Source organism: Rattus rattus, chromosome 9 (genome assembly GCF_011064425.1).
Source record: "Rattus rattus isolate New Zealand chromosome 9, Rrattus_CSIRO_v1, whole genome shotgun sequence".
Classification (NCBI taxonomy): domain Eukaryota; kingdom Metazoa; phylum Chordata; class Mammalia; order Rodentia; family Muridae; genus Rattus; species Rattus rattus.
Window position 1 is genome coordinate 7,081,320 of NC_046162.1, and position 24,116 is coordinate 7,105,435.

General features: G+C 46.8%; 1 protein-coding gene across 1 annotated transcript in view; it reads right to left on the reverse strand.

Moving 5' to 3' along the window:
* LOC116909210 (dedicator of cytokinesis protein 2-like) overlaps positions 1-24,116 on the reverse strand; it is an 82,155-nt gene that overhangs the window by 37,943 nt on the left and 20,096 nt on the right. The window contains exons 5-8 of the mRNA XM_032912712.1: positions 17,974-18,122; positions 8,948-9,033; positions 3,121-3,277; positions 1,447-1,487 (exon numbers count right to left, since the gene is read on the reverse strand). Of these exons, the coding sequence (XP_032768603.1) occupies positions 1,447-1,487; positions 3,121-3,277; positions 8,948-9,033; positions 17,974-18,122 (433 nt within the window). The remainder of the gene's footprint in view (positions 1-1,446; positions 1,488-3,120; positions 3,278-8,947; positions 9,034-17,973; positions 18,123-24,116) is intronic.

Sequence of the window (24,116 nt, forward strand, 5' to 3'; positions counted from 1 at the left end):
GTAAATAGCTCATCTCAAAAAGCCACTCTGACCCTGCAGAACCTAAAGCTTCTTGTGTCACAAAGGTCAGGACAGCCTTCGGTATGACTTTCTTGACACAACTGGACCAGTAAAGCAGGCACCAAGCACAGTGGTAGGCTCAGAGTGAGTTTAAGTGCATAGGCTCAGCTTTTGACAGAACAGTCTGAGGCAACTGAGGACTCACAGGGCCAGTGGCCAAGAATCCATTGTTGCTTTTATTTATTTATTTATTTATTTATTTATTTATTTATTTATTTATTTATTTATTGTGAAGAACATTGGAAATAACAGGCCTGTTCAACAGGACAGGATTGGCTGCGTAAATGACAGCATATTCTAGAAAGGAAATTTTATAGTTTCATTATGAATGATGCTGAAATACATCTTGTCAGGTAAAAAGAAGCGAGGGATAAATTATTGGGGCTAAAACTCCATTTTTGCAGAAATAATGTGCAGAATTAGGTATATATATAAGCATAAAAAGCCTGAAAATATGTGTGTGTTTTAGAGATTTATTTCATATTTTGCTAGTCTGTATTTTATGAGGCTTTATTGTTTTGACTTTTAAAGAATCTGTGTTATTTTTATAATGAGTAAAAAAATAACAGTAATACAGAGTTGTGGTTTTTTTGCAGGAAAATATGAGATACTGAGAAAATTGGTGAAGGAGGGGTTTTTTTGTGTTTTTTTTTTTGTTTTGTTTTCTCTTTTTTCTTTTTGGTGCAAGTTAATGTCCTCAGAAAAACATCCTATGATAAACTTAAAAATCTAGTAAATGCCCAGCAGGGAGGAGACTTAGGCCACATGGTATGCTTCTCTTATTTATTTGTTTGTTTGTTTGTTTATTTATCCTATCATAACCTCTTGTGTGTGTGTGTGTGTGTGTGTGTGTGTGTGTGTGTGTGTGTGATATATGTGCATACAAGGGTATGTATGTGTCACAGCACATGTGTGCAGGTCAGGGTAGAGCTTGAGAATCAGTTCTTTCCTTCCCCTGTGTAGGTCTTGGGGATTGAACTCAGGTCTTCAAGAGCTTGGAAGCAAACCCCTTTACCTACCGAGCCATCTCACCATCCCCCTCTCTTCCCTTCAAAGCAAGCCAGCCAAGGGCTTACCATGTTCTTGGGCTAAAGAGGATTTCCCATGATGCCCTGTGGCAGAAGCAAACAAATGCACGACTCAAATGACATCATTTAAGAGAAGCGCACAGAGGAGGACCACAGGCAGTCTGAGAGGTCCAGGTGGTTCTGTGGTGATCACTGGGGAAGAATAGAAGGTGCCACTAAATCTTGGGAAATTGAGAGGAATCGGGATGCCAAAAGCTAGGTGCTAAGAAGACAGGTCTAAAGTCTCTATCCGAGGCAGTGATGGATACTGAGCGGAGAGGTACCAAAGCAGTCCGAGGCTTTACAAGAAAACTCTTACCTAATGTACATCTCCTCCCGGTTGTGATCTTTGTAGAAATTCTAGGCGAGGGGAAAAAAACAAAAAAACACGGTATTGAGTGCTTTTCTTTGCCGAGCTTTGGGGAAGAGACTATGGCAATGGAGATGATGAGAGAAAGATCGCCGCTTACTGTCTGGAAATGCCAAGAAGGAGCAAGACATTCACTTTGCCAAGTGCACCCAGTAGCCTCGTTGGGAGGCTTTGCTCTGCAAGTCACTTCCCTGACTGTAAAGGGACAGAGCGAACGTCTCAGCCATCACCTATTAGGGGATGCAGCGAGCTGTTGGCCAGGCTGAGTGGTAGGCTGTCGAGACCAGGCCAGTGTACCTTTAAAGGTAGCCTGGCTTAAAAGTAGACCCTCAAGAGCACATCCTAATTCTCACAGCACAGAACCTTCTGGAGCTTTATATTCCACAGCTAAGGCACTTAAACTTGACAGTGTCTGGGACCTACTCCAGTGCCAGCTTAGATGCTACTGGTCGTTTGTTTTTGTTGTTGTTTAAATTTTGCTTTTTTGTTCTTGGGTTTTGAGGTCTCAGATGCTCGATCTTCCCACATTGGCCTTCTGGGATCACAGGGGTATTTCGCTAGGCCTGGTTCTTAGGAGTTGCTTGTTGTTTGCTTGTTTGCTCAAGAGTCCGTGCAAACGAGTATATGACACAAGTGTCTCAGTGCCCACGGAAGCTAAGAGAGGGCGTCACACCCCCTGGAGCTGAAATCACAGGCGGTTGTGAACGGTCTGACGTAGCTGTCTGGGATGGACAAGCAAGTGCTCTGAACTTTCCAAGCCATATTTTCCCAGGTAGGGGCCGCTTAGACTGGTGGTCTCCCTGGACTCTGCTACTGGAAGTCCTAGTCTTGTGACAACTTAAAACAAATCATTGCAGATTTTGAGCCGATCTAAGAGCCACTCGTGAGATGTGAGCACGCACAGGCTCCTGGGGCTTGGAGAAGGGCAGGTGACATGTTCCAGGCCTTGCAGGCAATGGGATGGCAGAGCTCATCAGAATGAGCTCTCCTGACAGCAGACCCTGAGCTCCTGGCTCACCGCTTCAGATGTCCTCGTCCCAGGCCTGTTCTAGTCTGGTTGACGAAGGTCAATTTCTTCAACCGTCTCCAACCTTCCTTAGGGAGAAACTGGAAAAGCCCTAAGCTTGGAAAAAAAAGTCCAAGCTCCGCTCTCTATGCAAATCAGGCCTGGTGGAACTATTAGCATTGGATTGCTTTCTGCTGTGGTCAGGGTTTTTCAAGTCCCTTTGGCGTCCTGAAAAAATCAATAGCAATATCTAGGCTGTTACAAAGGAGTCCACATCGATAGGAGAGGCCACACAACGGAGCCCGGGGCGCGAAATGTGTATTTCCCGAGCTCTGGGAAAGGCGGGTGGCACATGCAATGCACTAGCTATCTCCATCTTCCTTCTATGGACTCCCCAAGTCCTCAAAGGACGTCTTCGTTGCTCCCACTTCACATGTAAGGAAACTGAGGCACAGGAAGCCTTGAGACACAGAGCTGGATTTTAACCGTCTTTGGCTGAGCGCCACAATTGCTAGCCTTGCTTCTCCCCCCCCCAAGAGCAGAAGTGAGACGCGAGCTCAGCCCGCACAGCAGGATATCGGTCCCTCTTGGTCCACGGGGACCTGGCTGTCACTCACCAGCAAATTCACGGTGCAGCTCATACGGTTGTCTTTGCTCTCATCCGTCATCACTCCCCGGTAATCCAGCAGCTTCTCCAGCAGCCCTTTGACCAAGCTCACGAAGTTCTCCACCGACTTGGCAATGGTCGGGTGTTCTGCCGCGCACTCCATGAGGCTGTGCGGAGAGAGGGTGCTGAGCTCACGCTGGGGGAAACTGGTTATCAGCTGCAACACTACCCGAGCGGTCAGTGAACCCAAGCTCGCAGCTGGCATATTTTCTTCACCCAAACAGTAATCTATCCGTACAGCGCAGCAAATATTCTTATACTGCTGGGATGGGGAAAATAAAAGTAAAAAATATTCCCATATGGCTAGTAGTGTGTGGGTGAGGTGGGAGATACCCATGATCGTGCCTGCCGAAGTAGAACAGCAGGTAGCTGTTCTGGGTAGCGGGTAGTGAGTCTCATAACATCTAGCAATGTCATACATATACATATACATATACATATACATATACATATACATATACATATACATATACATATACATATACATATACATATACATACACATACACATACACATATACATAACATATACATATACATATACACATAACATATACATACACATACACATATACATATACATATACATAACATATACATATACATAACATATATACATATACATATACATAACATATACATATACATATACATACACATATACATATACATACACATATACATATACATAACATATACATATACATACACATATACATATACATAACATATACATATACATACACATATACATATACATAACATATACATATACATACACATATACATATACATACACATACACACACACACATATATATATATATCTTCTAATTCAACAGCTCTGCTTCATGGACTCTTCTCTACAGAAGTCAAAATATTTCTAGAACTACACCAGGGTCACAGTGAAAGAGCTAGAGTCATCTGAAGTGTCCATCAAGTGGAAAATGTTTAAGTGAAGTGATGTATCTTCACACAACATGGTTCTATGAAGCTATTAAAAACTATTAGGAAGTGAGTCGATGACATAAAATGCCCCATAAAATACACGGTTAAATGAGAGGCGTTAAGTATCCAAACATTTTATTTTTATTTAATTGATTGTTGCAGAGCTGAGCGTGTCCTGAGTACTATTCCTAGTGTCACAGTGCCTCATCATGGTCTGTTGAGAAGGGATGGCAAGGTCACCTGACTTGCTCAAGGTCCCACAGTTGGTAAATACCAGTAGTCTGGCTCTGCCACCTCTGTCTCTATCATCCAGTGCCATCTGTGTAAAACTCAGAAAGTGTTGCAAGACATATGGTCAGGAAGGATGAACACTAGCCACCTAATTGATCCCTTTTGGTGAGGGGCCCACGTGAAGAAGAGAGATGAGATGTTCTGTTTTTCTCTTGGGACATAGGAGTGTTAACTGAAAAAAAAAACTATAAAATTACTATAAAAGCATTACCCGTGCCATTTTAAACACTTATCAGCTGATAAATATGGTACTAGGCTTACTGTGGTAGAGAGAGCCACTCTAATATGCAGAGAACCAGGCCTGTCCTTGTAAATTGGGGTGAGGGATGAGTAAGTTAAACTTGGGGTGATGAAAGGTCTCCTTAACCACATGCGTGGTGCTAGGCACTACATTGACCCCTTGGGGGACTTTCAAAAACTAGGAATTCTTCCTCTCCATTTCTAGCAGAGGAAATTGGGGCGGAGAACGGTTAAAAGGTCAGCTGGAAGTTTAAGTGGAGACCTTGGAAGTGAAGCCAGTCACTGCTCAATCTGGGGAGAGATTTTCCTGCAGACATTGCATGTATTCTTGGGTATCTCGGGTCTCCCAAGTTACTCCTCTGGGCAGTGCAAGTTCCCAAGAGATCTCAAGAGAAAGAAGGGGGAAGAAAAAAAAAAAGAAAACCAAAGACTTTGGAGGGTCATTTCATTCCAGAGGCCACATCAGGCTGCAAGGAGGTGACTTCTCAAACTGTGGCTGGCATCAGACACATCCATCTTGCCTTAAGAGTAGCATTTGTTCCTGCTCTCAGCGAGTAATGCAAATGGCTCGTGATTTACACCAGTCTGGTTCTGCTGCAGCTGTCCCTACTTCTCTGAGACAGCCACTTCCAGCCCTGTTCCTCACCCTAATAATTCAGTTGGGCTCTGTCAGGCATTTGGTGTGGGATTCCAGGCAAAGGGCCTTCCTGGGTTCAAACCTGGCTAGAACAAGGGTTCTCAGCCCCGTGACACGCTAGAATGTTTGGGGGAACTCTTCTAACGGAGTCTGATTTGGGACTCTGGGCTCGGGTCTGAGACCCTGCTGCCTAGTTCCCAATGCTGCAGGGCGCTGGACCACTCTGTAGAGACACACGAGGGTCTAAAAGATTTGTCTGGACTATTTGGTTGTCTTCATTCTCTCTGTGTGAGACAGGAAGTCTGCTCATACTGTCGAGGGTCGGTGAGCCAGCTAGTTAGCGATCACCTACCCATCTACCCACTCAACTAACCTGTATTGTTCTACAAACTGTGGGTTTGGAGATCGTCAAGACCAAGCTACCTGGAGGTCTTAGTTCAGCAGGGGAGTCAGAGAGATAAAAATGAACTCAAGTGTGCAACGGTATATAGACCTACACTGAGAACTGTCTGCTCTCCTACCACCATGCTGAGCCTGTTTCAAAGTTTGTCCTGTCTGAGCCCCTGTAATTCCTTAAGGCAATCATTAGGTTGACCACCCCCCTCCCCATCCATAAGTGAAATACAAAGCCTTTGGGCCTAGGTTCTGATGGCTGTCTTGTCAAGGTCACACGACTCGCTCCCTTCAATCCCACAGCGGAGTCTAAGTGCCCAGAAGAAGGTTGTGGGGATGGTGGGCCCATGTGGATGGTGCTTTCCATGTGGGTGGGGTGTGCTGACATCACCCTTTGCAAGCCAAGTCCTTGGGGACTAAGACAGTGGAGCCACCGAGCAATTATACACTCGGGCTCAGTATAGGAGGCCTCTAGATGGAGGAGTCTTATTATTCCATTTAATGTGGGAGGAGAGCTCTGAGGGTAGGGAGGACTGCAGCACTCTAAGTCTGCAGTATACTGTACAAAGGCATGCGAGAACTAAGACTGCCTCATCCCACGTCTAAGCTTTGCTCCCTGGCTCAAAACTGTAGCTGGCATAGGACGGGAAGCCCTGAAGCACCGTCTAACTTCTAAGCAGGACCGGAAGACTGGATCTGACTAGAGAGGTTCTAATCCATCCCAGGCCCTGCATCAGGGACTAGAAGGAAGTGCCACAGGAACTGAGGGGATCCTACTGAAGAAAGACAGTAGCCTCAGGACTCCCAATGACATTACATCCCACTTGGTCGATAATAAGACTTGACGCTAATCCACCTGTACTATGTACTAGGCATCAGCAACCATGCTAATGAAATAAAACTAAAAGAAGTGAAGAAAGAAAAGTAGCGATGGGAAGCACCCTGAAGACCTTCCCATTCAGCCCTGAAGAACTTCCCACTCCGCCATGACATAATATATAAGGGTAGAGACATATTAACCTCTAATTTCCATCTAAGGAAACTGAGGTTCAGGGAGAGCAGAAGAAAGAGTAGGGCCCAAAGCCCCTGGCTATTTTGAGGAGGCCAGGACTCCTGCATTTGGCCTAGTTCTTTTTATGTAAAAATCATTCACACCTCCATGTTAGGAGGAAAATAATGAGCTGCCTTTAATTTCCCTGACCGCTAAGGACTCCTTTGATAAAGAATCACTCAGGAAGGCTTTTGCGAACCCCGCTGGTAGTCTGAGGCCTGCCACAGGGCTTCATCCGCTTACAGAAATGGAAATTGACAAAGCAAACAGGGTTCAGCTTCTGGCCAATATTCAGATTTCCCCCCTCTCAGAACTTTGAGATAAGCACCAATTTCTACCCCTGGAGTGTCAGAGATCTCACCAGTGGTCCCACCAGCCCTTCACCAATGGATCTGTTTGCAACATGGGTGTCTAAGAAACCTGTATCCGGCTTCAGGGTATCCTGCATCAGGCAGAGCCAAGGCTAGCTGAGATGACACCACACTTTCAGGGTCTCCATTGTTACTGCTGAGCTCTGGCCATGTTGGGCAGTACAGAGTAGGGACAGTGACAGGTGGCCAGGGGCAAGCCTTTTGTGTGCCTTTGCTATGAATGGCAAATATTCAGAAAGGAGTGAGGAAAAAAAATCCAAGCATCAGAGCCACAGCAGAGCGTCAGTGAACACAGAGGACAGGAAATTGGGATGCCTGACCATTCTCCCAAGCCTCCAGAGAAGGCCTCTCAGGCAGGGCAATTAGGAGGCAACCAATGACAGTAACTGGGAGCCAGGCCGAGGGACTGAAGCATTCATTAAACATGTACCTGCTGCGTGCCAGATGCTCCTTAATTACCCCGGCTTCAAAATAACCACGGGGGCCCATTGTTCCCACTTTAGAAATGGGGATACTGAGGCTGGAGGGGTCGCACCATTTGCCTAGAGTCATACAGCTGCAAAGTGGGGGGGAGCCAGGATTCAGTGCAATGTCCTCCCCTCCCATAAAAGATACGAGTGGATGATAAGCCCCAGAAACGTGTTCAACATCCTCAGCCACTGTGGAAACGGAGATCAGAACACGAGATCAGGGTCTTCTGCGCACCTGCTCGCCCGGTGGCTATAAACACTAGGGCGGATGTTAACAGGTAACACGGGAAGAGGAGACACTGGTGCCCTCCTGCTTGGTCAACGGAGGAAAATGTGGAGCTGTGCATTTGTGTGTCTGCCGTCCTCTCGAAAAGCTGACTGATAATGTTACCTGGTGGCCTGACAATCCTACACTAAGGTACCATTTATTACTGTACTCCAGAGTCAATCTAAGAGCTGAGGAAGTAGACACTGCCTAAATAACCACCTGCTGGTTATTAAAAGAAAAAGAGATGAACAGTGGGTCACAAAGCGCCATAGTCCATGAAATGTCTGTAACAGACACCCCTGAGTGAGGAAGCAGTCGTGGCTGCACGAGCCTAGGACAGGGGAGTGTATTGCTACATGTCTGCATACGTGTACAGAGCAGGTACGCCTGAGGAGTGCAGGGCTCCTTTGGTGGGGTAATGAAAACATTCTGATTTTAATTATTATGGGGTCAGTTCAATAAGCACACTAGAGCAGTGCATGCTGGGTAGGCTAGGCAGCATAGTATGTGAATTATATCTTAACATTTGGGAGAACAAGACAAAAACGGCTTGACTTCCAGTCCAGTCACGCTGAGTGCTGTTTCCCCTGCACTGTCTGCTCCAGACTTTGGGCACTGAAGTCTTGCAGGGCACACTGAAGGCCTTATGCCTCCTTCAGGGATGCTTTTCTCAGCATCCTCTGACAATGTGCTTATCTCCCTGAGCTTAGGAGGTCACCCAGAGAAACATGGATCCAAGACAGCAAACCTGACCAGAGATATACACAATGCGAGGCACTCACAATCAAATCTGTCCAGATCGAAAAGGAAAATGGCAGTAATGGACTCCATGCTTCTGATCTAAAGAGGCGGTTTTCACCCTGCTTCGTTCTTTTCTCTTTTCAGCATTGCCAACACGTTTCTTTTTATCTAGCCCATCCCATCCATCAGTAGCAAAGCACAGGTACTTCCTGAGAAATGTCAACTTCCCTCTGAGACCAGTTCCTTCAGGACCACCAGCTTCTGGCGAAAGTCTCCCAAGAGGGCCAGCAACCCCATACCCTGCTGTGAGAGCCTTCACCCTTGGCTGGCCCTTCACAGGCTTCCTGGTCCTGCACCCTGAACTTACATGGACTCCAGCAGCTGCATGTACTGCTCATCCCCCCGGCCTCCTTCCACCTCATGGTCCAGCTTCAGGATGATTTCATTTTCAAACTGGAAAAGTGGTTGAAAAGTCAACAAAAATAACATTAGAGGACCACGTGCTGAGCCAGTCCATTCATTAGTGGAATCAGAGCATCGGGGAGCAACTATTTTCCTCCCATTCCCAGGGCCTGGACCTGTGGATTGAAAGCTAAACAGGACTCGATTCATATCCAGAGGGTAGAGGGACCGGGGAGGGAGCTGGGATGAGGGTTACAAGATGGGGGCATAAGAGGGAGAGAGAAGGGAGAGTGAGTACTTCTCAGATACTGATTCATTTGAGCTTGCCCTCCAAGGTCAATCAGAGGTTTTACAGGAAGATAAAAGGGGACGGGAATCCCAGGCACGTACAGAGGCAGGTGATAGGGCCCCTGCAATGGTGGTGCATTGTCTCAGACAGATTACTTTAGTCCTGCATTCCTTTCTCCACAGTCTGGTGATCACAGCAGACCTGATCTCAGTCCATGGGGCTCAAGCATTCTCAGAACACTCTCTTTTGCCAAATGTGTACACCGGACCCAGACCTAGCTTCTAACCAGCGTATTCCAACACTCATGTCCCAAGGATCATAAAGACCCAGGCTGATCCAGTGTGTCTAATCTGAGACTTTGTTGGAACCCTTAGCAACAAGTGTCGTGCTGCTCAGCCTGGGAAAGGACTGCGGCCGGCCTGAGGCTGCTAATGATGACACCAATGAATGTGTGTTTGGAATCACACTCCGTGGAGGGAAGTGGAGAGGAGGGGTCAAGCATAGACCTGATGCCACTCAGTGTCCCTGGAAGCCTTTTCGTCTCCATGAGTTGATATGTATGAGTGTGTTTAAAAAGATACACGCAGGCACACACACACACATACATACACACACACACACACACACACACACACATACACACACACACAGTCAGTGTGCGTGTGTATGTGTGTGTATGTGTGTGTGAGCAAGAGAGAGAGAGAGAGTGTGTGTAAATCGATATTTTGCTATCTGCAGCAATATGTATGTATGTATACATGTATGTATGTATGTAAATTGGAAAATATATATGTGCTGGAAAACATAAATAAGGTATAAAGCAAATAGCAGATCTCACACTCTCAGAGGCTAGACCAGTAACAGTAGCAGAAGTCAGAAGTAAGATTAATAATCAGAAATCAACTTTTCTTCTGTGATTTTTTTTGCCCCCGAATCTGCTGCATTGAAATCAGAGAATGTTTCTTCCCTAGTGCCAATGTCAAGAAGCACTTTGCCCAGTGGAAACCATGGCTTATTCAATATACTGTCTTGAGGCATCCGCTGTGTCTCTGTACAAGACTGTGACTCAGAACACCTCGCATTGTCTTGGTACGTACTCTGAAGAATGCAACCAAGCTTGTAGTCCACCCATGTTGTTTACTGCTATGAAGGAAACTGGGCCCTGTAGAGAGGACGGGGGACATTGGCAAAGGCCTCTGAGATCTAAGGAGGCTTCTGATGCAGCCTCTTCACACTCCGTCTTCATAATATCCCATGAGGCCTGGAGGGCAAGAGTCGCCTTCGAATGCAATATTGCATGATGAGCAGCCATCCCTGGTGTGGCACAGCCTCCAGTAGCTGCCAGTTATTATTATAGATGAAGCAGGGGCCGTCTCGGGCCTCAGAGGATGCTGGCCGTCCTTTGGCAGCTTTTTCCTATGCATACAGGATGGAGTCCGTTGAGGCAAGATCTTGAGGTGACAGAAAGATGGGACAGATTCAATATGCCCCCCATTCATGTGATGCCACCGTTCCCCCTACCCAGGGTGCTTAGAGTCAACAGGAAAGACCAGAAAATTCATGTTGATCTAATGCAAGCACTGAGGAGTTTTCTGTAAACTGCCAGAGTTTGACGAAGATCTTCTGGAAGAGATAAAGGAGGCCTGGAGCCATGGGCAGGGTTAGATATAAAGGGAAGGCAGTTCCCATGGCGGGATGCTGTGAGCAAAGCTATGGAGGTAAGGACGCAGTACAGCTGGAGCAGGGACTTGGAGGGAGGGACGGAGGGAGGGACGGAGGGAGGGAGGGAGGGAGGGAGGGAAGGGAGGGAGGAAAGAAGCCAGCCAGCCTCTGAATGTAGCCTTGCCTCAAGCCTTCCTATTCCCCTGGTTATAAAGGAAGGAAGAAAGAAGGGACAGGGAGGCATGGTGGGGCTGTCTGGAGGGGGATGGGCTGCCAGTCTGCAAATGAACCATGTCCCATAGGATGCATTTAGCAGGCGTTTAATCTGTATTATTATTTCCCAACGTCAGGAGCTGGGGTCTGTGATACTTAGAGATGCCCTCTATATTAAGAGCACAAAGAAATAAGCCCAGACGAAGATAATACATATAAAAACGGACTCTGTGTCCGGGCCACTGGGTTTGAACCTGGAATCCCCTTCAGGTTCAGATGTTGAAGGATTGGCTCCCAGTGGATGGCACTGTTTTGGGAGGCTGTGGAAGCTTCCAGAGGTGGGCGTAGCTGGTGGAGGCAGGTCACTGCGTGTGAGCCTCAGAGAGTTGCACAGGCCTTGGCTCCTGTCATGCTCTTCTTTCTGGTCGACCGTGATATAAACAACCTCTGGCAAACACCGGCCACCTTTAACTGAGCTGCCGCGCTTGACCTCCTATGATGGACAGAAACCTTCTAAAACCATAAGCCGGAATAAATCCTCCCAATCTATCAGGTACTTTTGCCTGTGGTGGTGCAGCGATAGCAAAGAAATAGGCGTTGGATCCTTTCTCCATTCCCCTGACATACCAGTGAAGAACTAGAAGGTCTTCCTAGGCCTCAGTTGACATGGGCTGGCAAAGGTTCTCTGCATTGGGCCAGTGGATGAAGTGAGCCCCCCACGGGCTGGACGGTCTATGTCACAACCGCTCGGCTCTGCTATGCCAGAACAGCTGCAGCCAGCACAGAAACACGGACATGGCAGCCACCAGAAAGCTCTATTTACAAGACAGGTGTCAAGGCGGACGTAGTTTGTCAATCCCTTGTCAACGCAAACAGCGTTATGGCACTATGCACTGCCGTGAGGGGTATATGAGGTTTATACATGAAGTACTACAGCCACATGTAAGTTCACATGCGCTGAGCAGCCCCCCCTGACCCCCATTGCTGTCAGTAATGCTCCTGCATTTGTTGCTGAACGCTACTGGAAAGCGGCTCTGGGTGGTGAGAAACCCAGCGTTCTGCTGTTGTTGTGGTCTGAGTGGTTCTCTGGGAAATGCTGGCACCGTTCCTCCTGGTGAGATGAACTGCTCTTTGGAGCGGAGCAGTGAATGGGGTAAATAAGCACTTGTCTCGGGGTCACAAAAGAGCCTGTCGGGAGGCAAATTGCAGGGTACCAGGGAGGGGGCAGAACCAGAGATGGCACACAGCTCCTGAGTTTTCTGGGATGAGTAGGAGAGTGAAGCTCTCTGATAGGCACATCCCGTGCCGTGCTCAGGGTTGCCTGTGCCCACAGGCTTCGGTTTGCTTGAGTCATGCTTCGATGGTCAAGCTTTCCTTGGCCACAAGGCTATGTGTGAGTTAGGTAATCTTACTGTTGTCACTCTCTTTTGTCCATTAAATTCAGGTTTGAAGAAGTACCTACTTGGTCGTCTAAGAAGTTACCAGGAAATCATGTGTTACAAGGCCAAGCCTGGTGCTTGGGGTAGAGTGGGTTCTCAGTCAGTGTTCACAGTGACTACTGTAAGCATTGTCGTGTCCCTGTCCTCACCACTGACATCATAATCTCGTGTAACCCTTACTTACAGCAGCCGTGGGAGTTGGACGGTGTCCCCGCTTTATAAATGAGGACACTGAATCAGAGGACCTTTGTCTTAGGTTGCAAAGGCTGGTTAGACTTGAGGTAGGTTACCCGGGACTACAACCCTTCCCACACATACGCTGCCATGACACTGTGACAGGTCTCGCCATGAACACCATCATTGTGCTGCGCTTAGACTGGAGTCTGTCTCCTCCTATTTAGCTCCATCTTTAGCCCCGCCCTCACCTCTATCTCCCTTTGTCATTTGCTCACCCTGTCTCTGTCGGGGGTGTATTCATTAGGGGGAGAAGTTATTTTGGCAGAAGTTAGATTTTTCCAGGGCCTCGTCTGAATCACAAGAACTAATTCAAGCCAAGGGTGTGAACCCCAAACTCCCAAAAGGGAAGTTTCCTTTCCATCTTGCCAGCGTCTCTTCCACACTTCTGCTGCCTCTCCGAGCAGCTGAACAGCACCCCAACTCTTTATTATCTTGTTCAATAGAGTGTTGTCTGACAGGAAGGAGCCCTGCCCTGCCAAAGCTAAAATACAGGAACCAAGAGAGCGTCCTCCTACTTTGGTGCTGACTTTAATGGGGACAGGGTATGACACGCCTGGGTGACAGAGGGATAACAGGGACAAAGCTGTCCATCCACCTTTGGACTCCTTTGTTAACAAAATGCTTGTCGGTGGGTAGAGGCAGGATTGACTCAAATTGAAGGTGATGATGTCATGTGACAAGAGAGGCCTGTGGGAACCAGTGTAGCCTTTTCTTGATCTGGTCTCTAACTGACCCCATGCATCCCATCAAGAGCTCCAATTTGCGATGGTATAATATTCATACTACCAATGAGGAGACAGAACTGGAGAGACCCAAATAGAAGTCTTAGGCTGCAGAGCACAGAGGTGTTCGCAACACATGTGTGTGTTGATCTCTCTCATTCCTGGTCCAGACCATTAGAATCACCACGCGCCTACTCCATGCCAAGATTCAGTCTTAGTAGAACTTGCTGAACTGACCTCTTGATCTGCTAATTAACTCAGCAATGATTGAGCTCATATTGTGTACAAACACAGTGCTAGATACTGTGACTGAAGGCTACATTCTCCTTCCAGTTTGCTTCTATCTGGAATATCAGTCCCCATATCTTGCTAAGGGGTCAGTCCTCTGGTCAACTGGGACACAGTTCCATTGTGAAGTCTTTGCCTTACATGACATTCCACAGTTTCTATCCTGGGCTCTCAGGCCCTAAAACCACCTTTCAGAAAGTCTTGGTTTCCTTCATCCACAGAGAAGTAGCCTGAAAGCAGCTAGTCTTCCTACCACAGGGGATCACTTAAGCAATGATTGGTGTTCTCCAACTTCTAAAGCTGTCTCCTTGGAGTCTCCTTGCTCCCTCTTGCCTTTGACTACATTGCCAAGACAAGATTATTTTTAAAAGTTCCCTGGAATTCCCTTTTCTATGCTGAGTATTTTTTTTTCTTTCATGAAATGTGGTTGGATGAGGACTTGACGGATGGAGAGGGCTTGACATCCAAGTTTAGTGTTCAGTGCTTACAGATTGCTGGGAGTTTTGGACTAAGGGACCAGCTCTGGCCTACAGGCAGGCCTGGCACAGTGTAGTCAAGTCACCCCACCAGATGAATGCTATGGTTGCACATCACTGGGAGGACAGTGAGTTTTTCTCCTACAGGAGGATGACAGCCATGGCGTGGCCAATCCTAGGTTGCTCTTTTTAACATGTCCTCTTCAACAAAAGACTCATTGTGTATATGGGCTGGGGATAGGGCACCTCATCCTAAGCAGTGACAGAGTTCTGAAATGGTCTGGGAGGGAAGATTGCCCTCATGAAGAGGACACCAATTGTATCTGTCTGTTGACAGCAGTATTTAGGATTTGGGCTAAAGGGAGAAACAGGACAAGCAGGCCTTGAGTTGAACAAGGAGTTGGGTATATACAGAGAGACTTCTCCTGGGGTTTGCTCTCCTCCATCACTTATCCCCCAGCAGACTTAGCTGCTTAGAGTCTAACACCTTCCTTACTCATGTCCAGCTGGTTATAATACCCTTGAGTCAATCTTGGTCTCTGCAGATGAACCAGGAGACAGCATAGCCTTTCTACAGCCTGAGGCCTGAGCTATCTAGGATTTCTCCAGGCAATTGAGTAACAAAGAGCCCAAAGAAGGGCTGGGCAATTAGTTCTAGGCCAGAAAACCTAATATGAACTGAGAGCAAAGGCCCAGTCTCGTTCTCTCAGCTCTCTTAGCTCCTCTGGGAAATCCGGGTTCTCTAATAGGGATACAAGGTCTTTCTCCTCTCAGATTGTTTGGGAATAATGTACTCAGACTGGTTTGCTCAAGAGATCGCTGGCATTCTAGACTCCAAACTGGCTCTGATGTCATGGCTGTATGAGACTCAGTGGGGGCCTTGCCTGCCTCCTTTGAAGAGAACAGTTTCCACCCTCACTTGCTCTTAGCCCAAAGACTCAGCCTGGGCCAACTCCTTTCCCAGCTGAGCCCCCATGAAACATTCTAGATAGTTTTCACAAGGGCACCTGCCCCATTAGGCAGCCTGATTGTCCTGTCTCTTTTGATAAGGGAGCAGGGAAAAGAAGCAATTGGGAGACATGCTTAAAATGAGGTCTCAATCAGACAGTCACCAGATTGTTTAGTACGCTGCCAGTCACTGGATGCAAGGGTGTTGTTTTTGCATGCCTGTGTTCATGACCTCTTCTAAGGTGTCAGCTGATGGGAAGTGCTGCTCTGAAGGGTGGCAGGATGGCTCTTCACCTAATGCCTTGTGGCTTCAGGGCCCTCATGCTTCATTTTCCCTTAGATGGCAGTTCATCCTAAACTGTCTCCAGATACTCATTCTGGGCAAATATCACTTCCAGGTTGCTCCAGACCAAGGGATCCAGTAGGGTTCCTTTCTCCATCTGCACTCCTCTGTCTCACGCTAACTGCAAAGGGGGTCTTTCTGGGAACTGGGAGCTACCAGTATTCCCAGGGGAAGGGGGGACATGTAAAGTGTCTGTTTATAAAGGTACCATCATAACAACAAACTAGGCCCCTATTCCTTATATAAGTGCTGTTTTCAAACTTGGATTTGAAAGAATGATGGATACAATACATAAAAGTCTTAAAGAATAAACTTGGTCATGCAATATGTCAGTCAGCTCCTGGTTAGTGTACACCAGGAATCTCCAAGAAGGGTTGCAATGTACAGTGGTGGCCCAAGGTATTTCACTGGAAACACTCTTCCTTGGAGGATATTGTCGGATTGGTAGCACTGCCCTAGAAAGCTTTCATTTTTTCAGCAGGTGTTTACTAGAAAATACATTGGTCAGAGCGTGGGTTTTGGGATAATGTTAACCTGTGTATTGTAAGCTCTGCCTTGCCACAGTCTAGATGTGTGCATTTTGGGGCATTAAGCATAGGGAATAGCTTAACACCTGGGACTCCACTTAGTTTGGGCTATATGCATATACCTAAGATCCCCAGTTTGCATGTACTATTTGCACTCATACACACACACACACACACACACACACACAATCTAAGACTCCTGCCTGCACCAAGGCACACATAGAGCCAACTCTGAAAAGTGTAGTGCTTGTGTCCCTAACAACCATCAAAGACTCCCCTTTTGTAGATAGCTTCTATTCAAATATATTCTCAGCAGCCATGTCTTAGTATAGATGGTAGGGACTTCATCCACAGGCTACAATGGTTTGGGCTGCATATACAGTAAGACAAACTGTTCTACAAGTGATCTGTTTGGGAAAAAATTCCTATTTATCATCTTACATCTATGCATAATGAGACATGAATATGATTAAAATCATATGCTTCATGGGAAGTAGAAAAAGATAACTATAATCTGTTCATCAAAGCAGGTAAGCACCTGAATTATAACCCTTAGTGATCATCACATCCTTTCTATGAGGGGGAGCCTCAAATATAAGCTATACCCTGGTACTCTTTCACTCCTGTGGCCTGCTAGCACTCTTGACAGTGTGTCTGATCTGTGTTATCCATTTGCTTTGGAATTGTATCTCTGCTCCTTGGTCATGTCTGTGTGCCTTTACAAAGAACACATGTCTGTGTTCTTTGATTAAAATACCAAGGACCGGTACGCATCCGATTAAGACACCAACCGCCAGTAAAAATTTTACTTCTCGAATTTCTGCAAGTTGGTTGTTGCTGTCACCAATCTCAAAGATAATAAGAGAGACCACCTGAACTAAAACTAAGGAATGTGCACAGCACGTTTGACAGACTGTGAACACCAGCTCATGTCTGCCATGGTCATCCATGCCATTCTGATTAGGTGGTGTTGAGAATGAGACCGATAGTCATACAGAAATGACGACAGTCAGGGCAGGATGGCCAATGCCCACAAACACAAGATGACAAGCAGGAAGCAACGACCTCTTAAAGGACCCAGCGCTTGGGATGTACCTTACAGCACCAGTTTCGAATGATAGAGAAGGAACAGGCAGGAGAAATATAAAGAACACTCTGTGGGAGAAAGTCATTCAGGGATGGCTTGAGAGTGGGTAGAGTGGAGAAGAGAATTGAGGGAATGATTGACAAGCTCAATAGCCATTCAGGGTGGAGGTGGACATGGGGAGGGTGGACCTGAAATATCAACTGCTAGGCATGACCTCTGGTAGGCAAGAACCTGAGAATCAATGAGCCACAGAACTATGGCTCATCTAAGGACCCTGAAGAAAGGGAGCTTAGAATCGGTCTCTTACAGAAGTCTTCCAAGGAAGATTATCCTCCATTTGCTGTCCACTTTCGAGTTGAGCCTGAATGCGATGCTTGGCTAATAGAACTTTTTGTTTCCCCCTCTAGATAATGCAGATGTTCAAAGTCATTCAGGAAGATGAAATGCTAGACGATGTTGGAAGCAAGCATGAGATGGCAGGGGCAGCCATTGGGTCTGGAAGTAAGATTCCCAGAGCTTGAGAATGGGCTGGGATAAGAGCAGGGCAAGAAAGGGCATTTTCATATTGGCCCCAGGCAGGAACTGTGATAGAATACTGACCAAATGTGATGTGCCAGCTCATTCTAGGCACACGAATAATGTCCCCGTCCTGTGGAAGCCTCTCAGTGGAGCACAGGCAGATGGGACGGGGGTATCATTACGGGAGAAATGGCCTGAGGGTTAGGAATGCTGGCATGAATTTCCACCGTCATTCATTTACCTTTTTGAAAGCCCCAGTCCTTTGATATTCGCACAGCATCATGTCGAAGAAGATGGGGATGGTGGCCTTCCTGAGCTCAGCCTCCGGGATAAGTGTCATCTCTAATATAGGTCCCACCATGCCTGGGATGAAGCAGATTTTGTTCTGGCCTGCAAAAAGAAGAAGGACAAAGGGCACATGAAACAGTACCGGGATGGTCCTGCTCTTGAAAGTTGAAAGGAGAAGGGACGTCAACATGGTAGTTAACTTTTTGATAGTTGTTTACTGGGAGCCAGGAAGCTTTGAGCATTCCATATGGGTGAGCTTGCTAATGGATGAATATGCGCTATCCCGAGCAAGGCCCCTTTATGAAGGTGGATGGCACACAAAAGTGACGGTGACAGTGTGCGGTAAGCACTTCAGTGTTGGTGAGGGCTTCCACCTGCATCACGCCTCTGCATGACACGGCCCTGGTTGAAAAGAAATGATGGTGGTGGGTGTGCAGGCATGCTTGGAGTTAAATCTGCATCGGGAGCCACGCTCCCGGGATCTGGATAAAATGTGTCTTACAATGGCTCTCTGAAACAAGAAAAGCAAATCTCTCTGCTAAGAAGCTGTAGAATAGCTTGGTTAGCGGTAGTGGGATTTAATGCAGCACTTTAAGGCAGATGGAGCTCAGCTCCCGACGCCTCTGCCTCATTACAGGGCATCCCCTTCTGTTGGCAGTTCAGCCGCACTAGCTTGATTCCAGTGCCACGGGCTTGCCGGCTTCTGTTGCTCCAAAGCTGGACTTGAGGATGCTTTCCCTGCCTGCTTCATCACCTGAACCCCCGTCCCCACGCGGGTCCCATCTTAGCTCAGACACAGGAAGGTAGGTGTCCTTCTGCATCTCACCCTCTACCCCAGCTAAACAGGTACCTACTCTGCTCCACACACATACCCCCTGCCTTTCACCCAATTCTGAAATGTCTTTGCTCGTGGACTCCTTTGATTGACACCTCCTGAGCTCCACACAGGCAGAAACCTGCACCTGTACTTGTCATTTTGCTAACATCGAGCAGAGGACAGATTAGAAGCCCAGCCAGTGTCCGTTTAATGAGGAAAGTGCTTAACCTGGCTCTCTCGGTCACCGGTTATTTGACATGGTGTCTCACAAAAGGCTGAGCAAACCCAGCTCTTGAGATGACATGTAAAATTATGCCTTTGTGCACTTGACACAGGATCAAAGCAGTATCAGCCCCCCATAGAAAAGACAAAGCACCCAAGGGCACCCGATTCTGAATCTCGAAGTTGTAAATGGAAACTTATCAAATAGATGTGCAATGGTGAGCAAGGTTATCTCACTTTTGGGGCGCTCAATCCCCTCTCCTACAACTTAAGGTAACAATAGTATTTGTGCCAGAGGGCCATTTTTTTTTTTTTTTAAGAAGAAATGAACCATGGGCTGGGAAGATGGCCCAGTGGGTAAAGGATTTACTACAGAAGCATAAGAACCTGAGTTTGAACCCACAGAACCCATGAACAAGTACCACAAGTGTATGTAATCTCAGTGATCCTATGGGAGGAGAATCCCAGAAGGTGACAGCAGTTAGCTTGGTGCAAGCAATTGGGAAAATGACAAAGAGTTCAGGCAAGGTAGAGAGCAGGGACCAACATCCAAGGGAGTTCCCAGGCTTCCACATGTGTGCCATGTGTCATGTGTGCACACATGTAATGTTCCTTTCTCTCTCTCTCTCTCTCTCTCTCTCTCTCTCTCTCTCTCTCTCTCTCTCTCTCCCTCTGTCTCTCTCTCATAAAAGAGCCATTATTTAGTGAGCTGTCGGGTCACTGAACTGAACGGCCTGCGACATAGGTCATAGAGCATTAACTATGGCCACCATGCTGTTTTCTCAAAATGAACCACAGAAAACAGCCTGTTGAGCAGAGCATGGGCATCAATCAGATGTCACAGAGGCGAAGAAGAGAGAAAAACACCTAGGATTTGCAGAGTCCCCGTGGAGTTAGGGCCAAATTCCAGCACTGCCACCCTTGAAGCTGACACCATGAATGTGTCATCAGTAGTGGCCCCTCTTTTCCCTTGAACTCTACAACTCAGGAGCACATCTGGTTTCCTCCATTGTTAGGCTAGACATGGGACAGAGGTCTTCCATGGTCACAGAAACTCAAGCGGCACAGTGTGCAGCCAGGCGCAGCGCCCTTCAGTCAAAGCAGAAAATGAAGTTGAGAGGAAAGGCCATCATGAGGCTCAATGTCGGAGGATTTCCTCCAAACCCAGGGCCGAAGGAAAGCCTGCAGTTAGGAAAAGTAAACGAGGAAGTCAGGCAGAGCTGCTCAGCGTAGAAATGCTTTGCTGAGTGATCAGCCCCATCGCAGAAGGCATTTGGAATAGACTTGATCCTCAGTTCCTCATGCTGTTGCAGACAGACAAAAGGAACCTGCTTTTACACAGCCCACCCTGGTCTCTAGGACTTGCTAATCTAGGTTCCTGACTTTGTCCTTCAAGATCTCTTTCACACAACAGGAGGGCTTTTAAATTCAAACTTGAGTGCAGTAATGGGCAGAGGGTAAATTAGAACTGTCAGAGAATCCACCTCCATGAACACTGATGTTGCTTATGCAACAAAGGCCCGTAGAAAGACCGGCGGGCCCCAGCGCAGTGGGGATATATTTAAAATGTTTTAAAATAAAGGATGAGCATGCTGTGGGCTAGGGATTTTTAGATACTTTTGACCTGCTTTCTCTGTAGTCTGTCGAGATATTTGGGAGACTAGAAAAGGGGGGGAGAGAGAGAGAGAGAGAGAGAGAGAGAGAGAGAGAGAGAGAGAGAGAGAGAGGCTGATCTTTAAATATGCGTTGATTGCAATGGTGCTTACACTATTCCTAAAAGAAAGTTTTATTCCTTTATTAATGAAAAACGGCACATTGGAATTTTTGTTTAAATAACCACATGAGCGCATGGATGAGGATATCTTTATATACACAGGCACGCAAACTCATAGGGAGAACACATTTGTAGTTAATTGAATAGAAACTCAGTCTGAAAAAAAAAACCAAAGGAAAACAAAAAATCCCCAAAATAACAAAAAAACAAGCAAACATGAATTCTAGTTCGAGAAACACACCTGCCGCTTGCTGTATGGTGGTAGGAAAATGAGGACAGGTATTGGTTTTGTTTTATGTAATAGATGCTGGATATCACTGGTAGAGACAGTTTTGGAAAGGTGTTTTAAAATATCAGCTAGCTAGTTAACTCGGGGGTGGAGGGGGTTTCCTGTTGGTAATGAGAGTTCAGGAAAAGCCTAGGCATGTGAATGCAAAGGGGCCCTGTGTGTTCCTATCTACGCTGCTCATCTGTCCAGGGCACTGCTCACCACTCAACTGCACACCGAGGATCTGCGGTCACTGGGAGAATAAGCAAGGGAAGGATGACAGGAAATCTGTGGGGATCTGTCTGAGAAGGAAGCTAGACAGGTTGCTGATCCCATGAGGCTGCTGCAGGACAGAAGTGGGCAGGACTGTGTGTTTCCCTACATGCTGTCACAGACCCCGGCATGTACAGCAACAACAAGGGCAGGTTATGACTTTCTGGATGTCAGAGTCTGCCAGACCTCCTGGGGACTCAGCAGCAAAGGAAGCATCACTCTGTTCAAAGGGAGAATTGTGAGTGTAGCTATCTATCCTTCCAACTTCAGCTTGGGAAAGCATCCCGCAGCATTGGGAGACGTCTGGTCCCGCTTCCCTCAGGCCTATGGAGACTCTGAGGCTGACACCCTTCGTCAGGTCTGAGTACTCTACTCCATGGCTTTGTGGTACTGAGCACATCACTCAACCTCCCTGGACCTGCAGAATCCTACTGTATGTGATAGAAGGTTGTGGGGTGAATAGAAACATGGAGATGTGGGGCTTTTCTGTATCTGGTGCCTGAGGGAACTCAGCGGCATCGATGCTAATTAAAGATGGTGGTGGAGAGGGCTCAGCATGATACTGGGTTCTAGGAAGAGCAGAATGAAAAACTGTAGGTTGATGTCATTATGCAGGTGAAGGCAGGTACAGGATAGAACGAGGTTTGTCACTGGACAAGAAGGAAAGGTGGGCGGGAGAAAAGTTTTAGAGATGAGAGACTTGAGCGAGGGGAGAGCTGCAGGGAAGCAACATGGAAGCAGAGGTGAATGATACTCACCGTGTATCTTTACATAGATGAAGGTTGTTATGAATATTCTTAAGGGATGGATGTGTACAGGATTTTGTGTATCTAGATGAGCAAACTATATCTTATCTAGGTGGGCGGTTTATATCCTTATCGATTGGTTGTAAGTTAGCTGTGTGGATGTATTGTACATTGAGCATTTAACACATAAATCTGGTTGCCGGGTTACAGTCTGTTGAGTTATGTTTCTCCTAGACTGTTGGGAGTGTGAACAGACTTCCTGACAGGAAGCTGTGCCAGGCTACAGAATGCTTGGGGCTAGAGTGGTGTGGGGCCACACTAGCACGGTCTGAGGAACGCATGTGTGTATCCGGCGTGGTAACAACTTACTGAGGGGACAGAGTGTGAAAGCGGCTGACAGAGAAACAGCACGAGCCCGCAGATCCACAAGGAGTGGGAACTCACAGGAACCGGTCGTGCAATTTATTAATTATACCACAACAAAACCCCAACACTCTACTATGTGAAAGCCACTGAGCCTTTTCATGGAAACTTCCAGACTTCTCGGCTTTTTGTTTTAAACTTTACTTTACTTTTATTGCAAAGAATTAACTGGGGATTGGAGTGAATTTTCCTCTAAAGCTATCACGCTCACAGTCCTCCATAGTGTTCTTAAGCCCACCGAATGCTGTCTAGCCCCCCTCCAGAGATGAGTGCAAGGCATCACTCTCTGTAGGCCATTGGACTGGAGGCCCCTTCATGCTCTATCCACCCCAGCGCCTGCCTTCCCTCCACAGCCTGTCTCTGCCTCTCAGTGGACGCTGCCTCTTCTCCCTTGGTCTTTCACATGTGGTGTCAGCCTCACTCCCCACTCTGAGCCTCACCCCACATGGGCCCTGAGAGTAAACTCTTAGGCATTCTTCAGAGTCCTAAGGTCCAATCTAGATGCTGTGAGCCATGTGTCTTTTGAACACTTGAGGTACAGCTATCCAGAGGTCAGTGTACTCTAAGCATACAAAAGTCTACACAAGAATACATTTTTTAATCTTAATTATGTTTTATGCTGATCGTCTATTAAAGTCATGAAACTTTAAGTTAAATAGAGAGCATCCCTAGTTTATAAGAGATTAAGTTTAGGATATTCAACTTTACACTGGTACATAAAAATTATCTTGAGTTTTATTTTTATTTATCTTTTTCTTTTTAGTGCTAGAATCGAACCTGAGGCCTTGTAGATGTCAGGCAAGCATTCTAGCACTGAGCTCCAATTCCAGGTCTATATTTTGAATTCTGAATTTGGATCCTTCTTTTTCTGCAGACCAGTCCTCTCTCTTGATGTCAGACTGACACAGAGAGCTGCATCTCCCAGCAGCATCACCACTTTGGGAAAAAGCAGCCAACACTCCAGTGTGTGGGGCTTTTAAGCTGGGGCAGGGGGGTTGCAATATATTTTTCACTTACAGTGTACTCAACTTATGATGGATTTATTGGTATATAACCCCATTATAATGTACATCTGTGCAGTTAAAACTAATTAATTGCTCATTTCAATTCTCTCCCTTCCTTCGTCTTTTAGAACAGGATCTCCTATAGCCCAGGCTGGCCATGAACTCCCTATGTAGTTGAAGATTCCTGATCCTCCTGTATCCACTTCCAAAGGACTGGTACCACTGGTATACACAAGTACCACATGGCCAGGCCTTTTAAACAATCTGATAATGTAGATACTACAGAGGTTAAAACAAGATACTTGGCCCACATTCTACTTCAATAGGACCAGTGTGTAGAAGGAAGAACTTTGGCTCTTTTGTTGGGTGGACCATGGCATGCTCACTCTGCAGGGTCCTCATAGGCTCTCTGTGTGCCTCAAGTGTCTACCCTACAGTTATTTCACCTTTACAGACATTAAGTAGAGGGTGGCCATCAAGCAACCAATGGAAAACTTCAAATGGGTGAATCAATGGGACCAGGCTTCTGTCGCTGGCCCATTTTCAGTTTTAACCTCAGTCACATGACC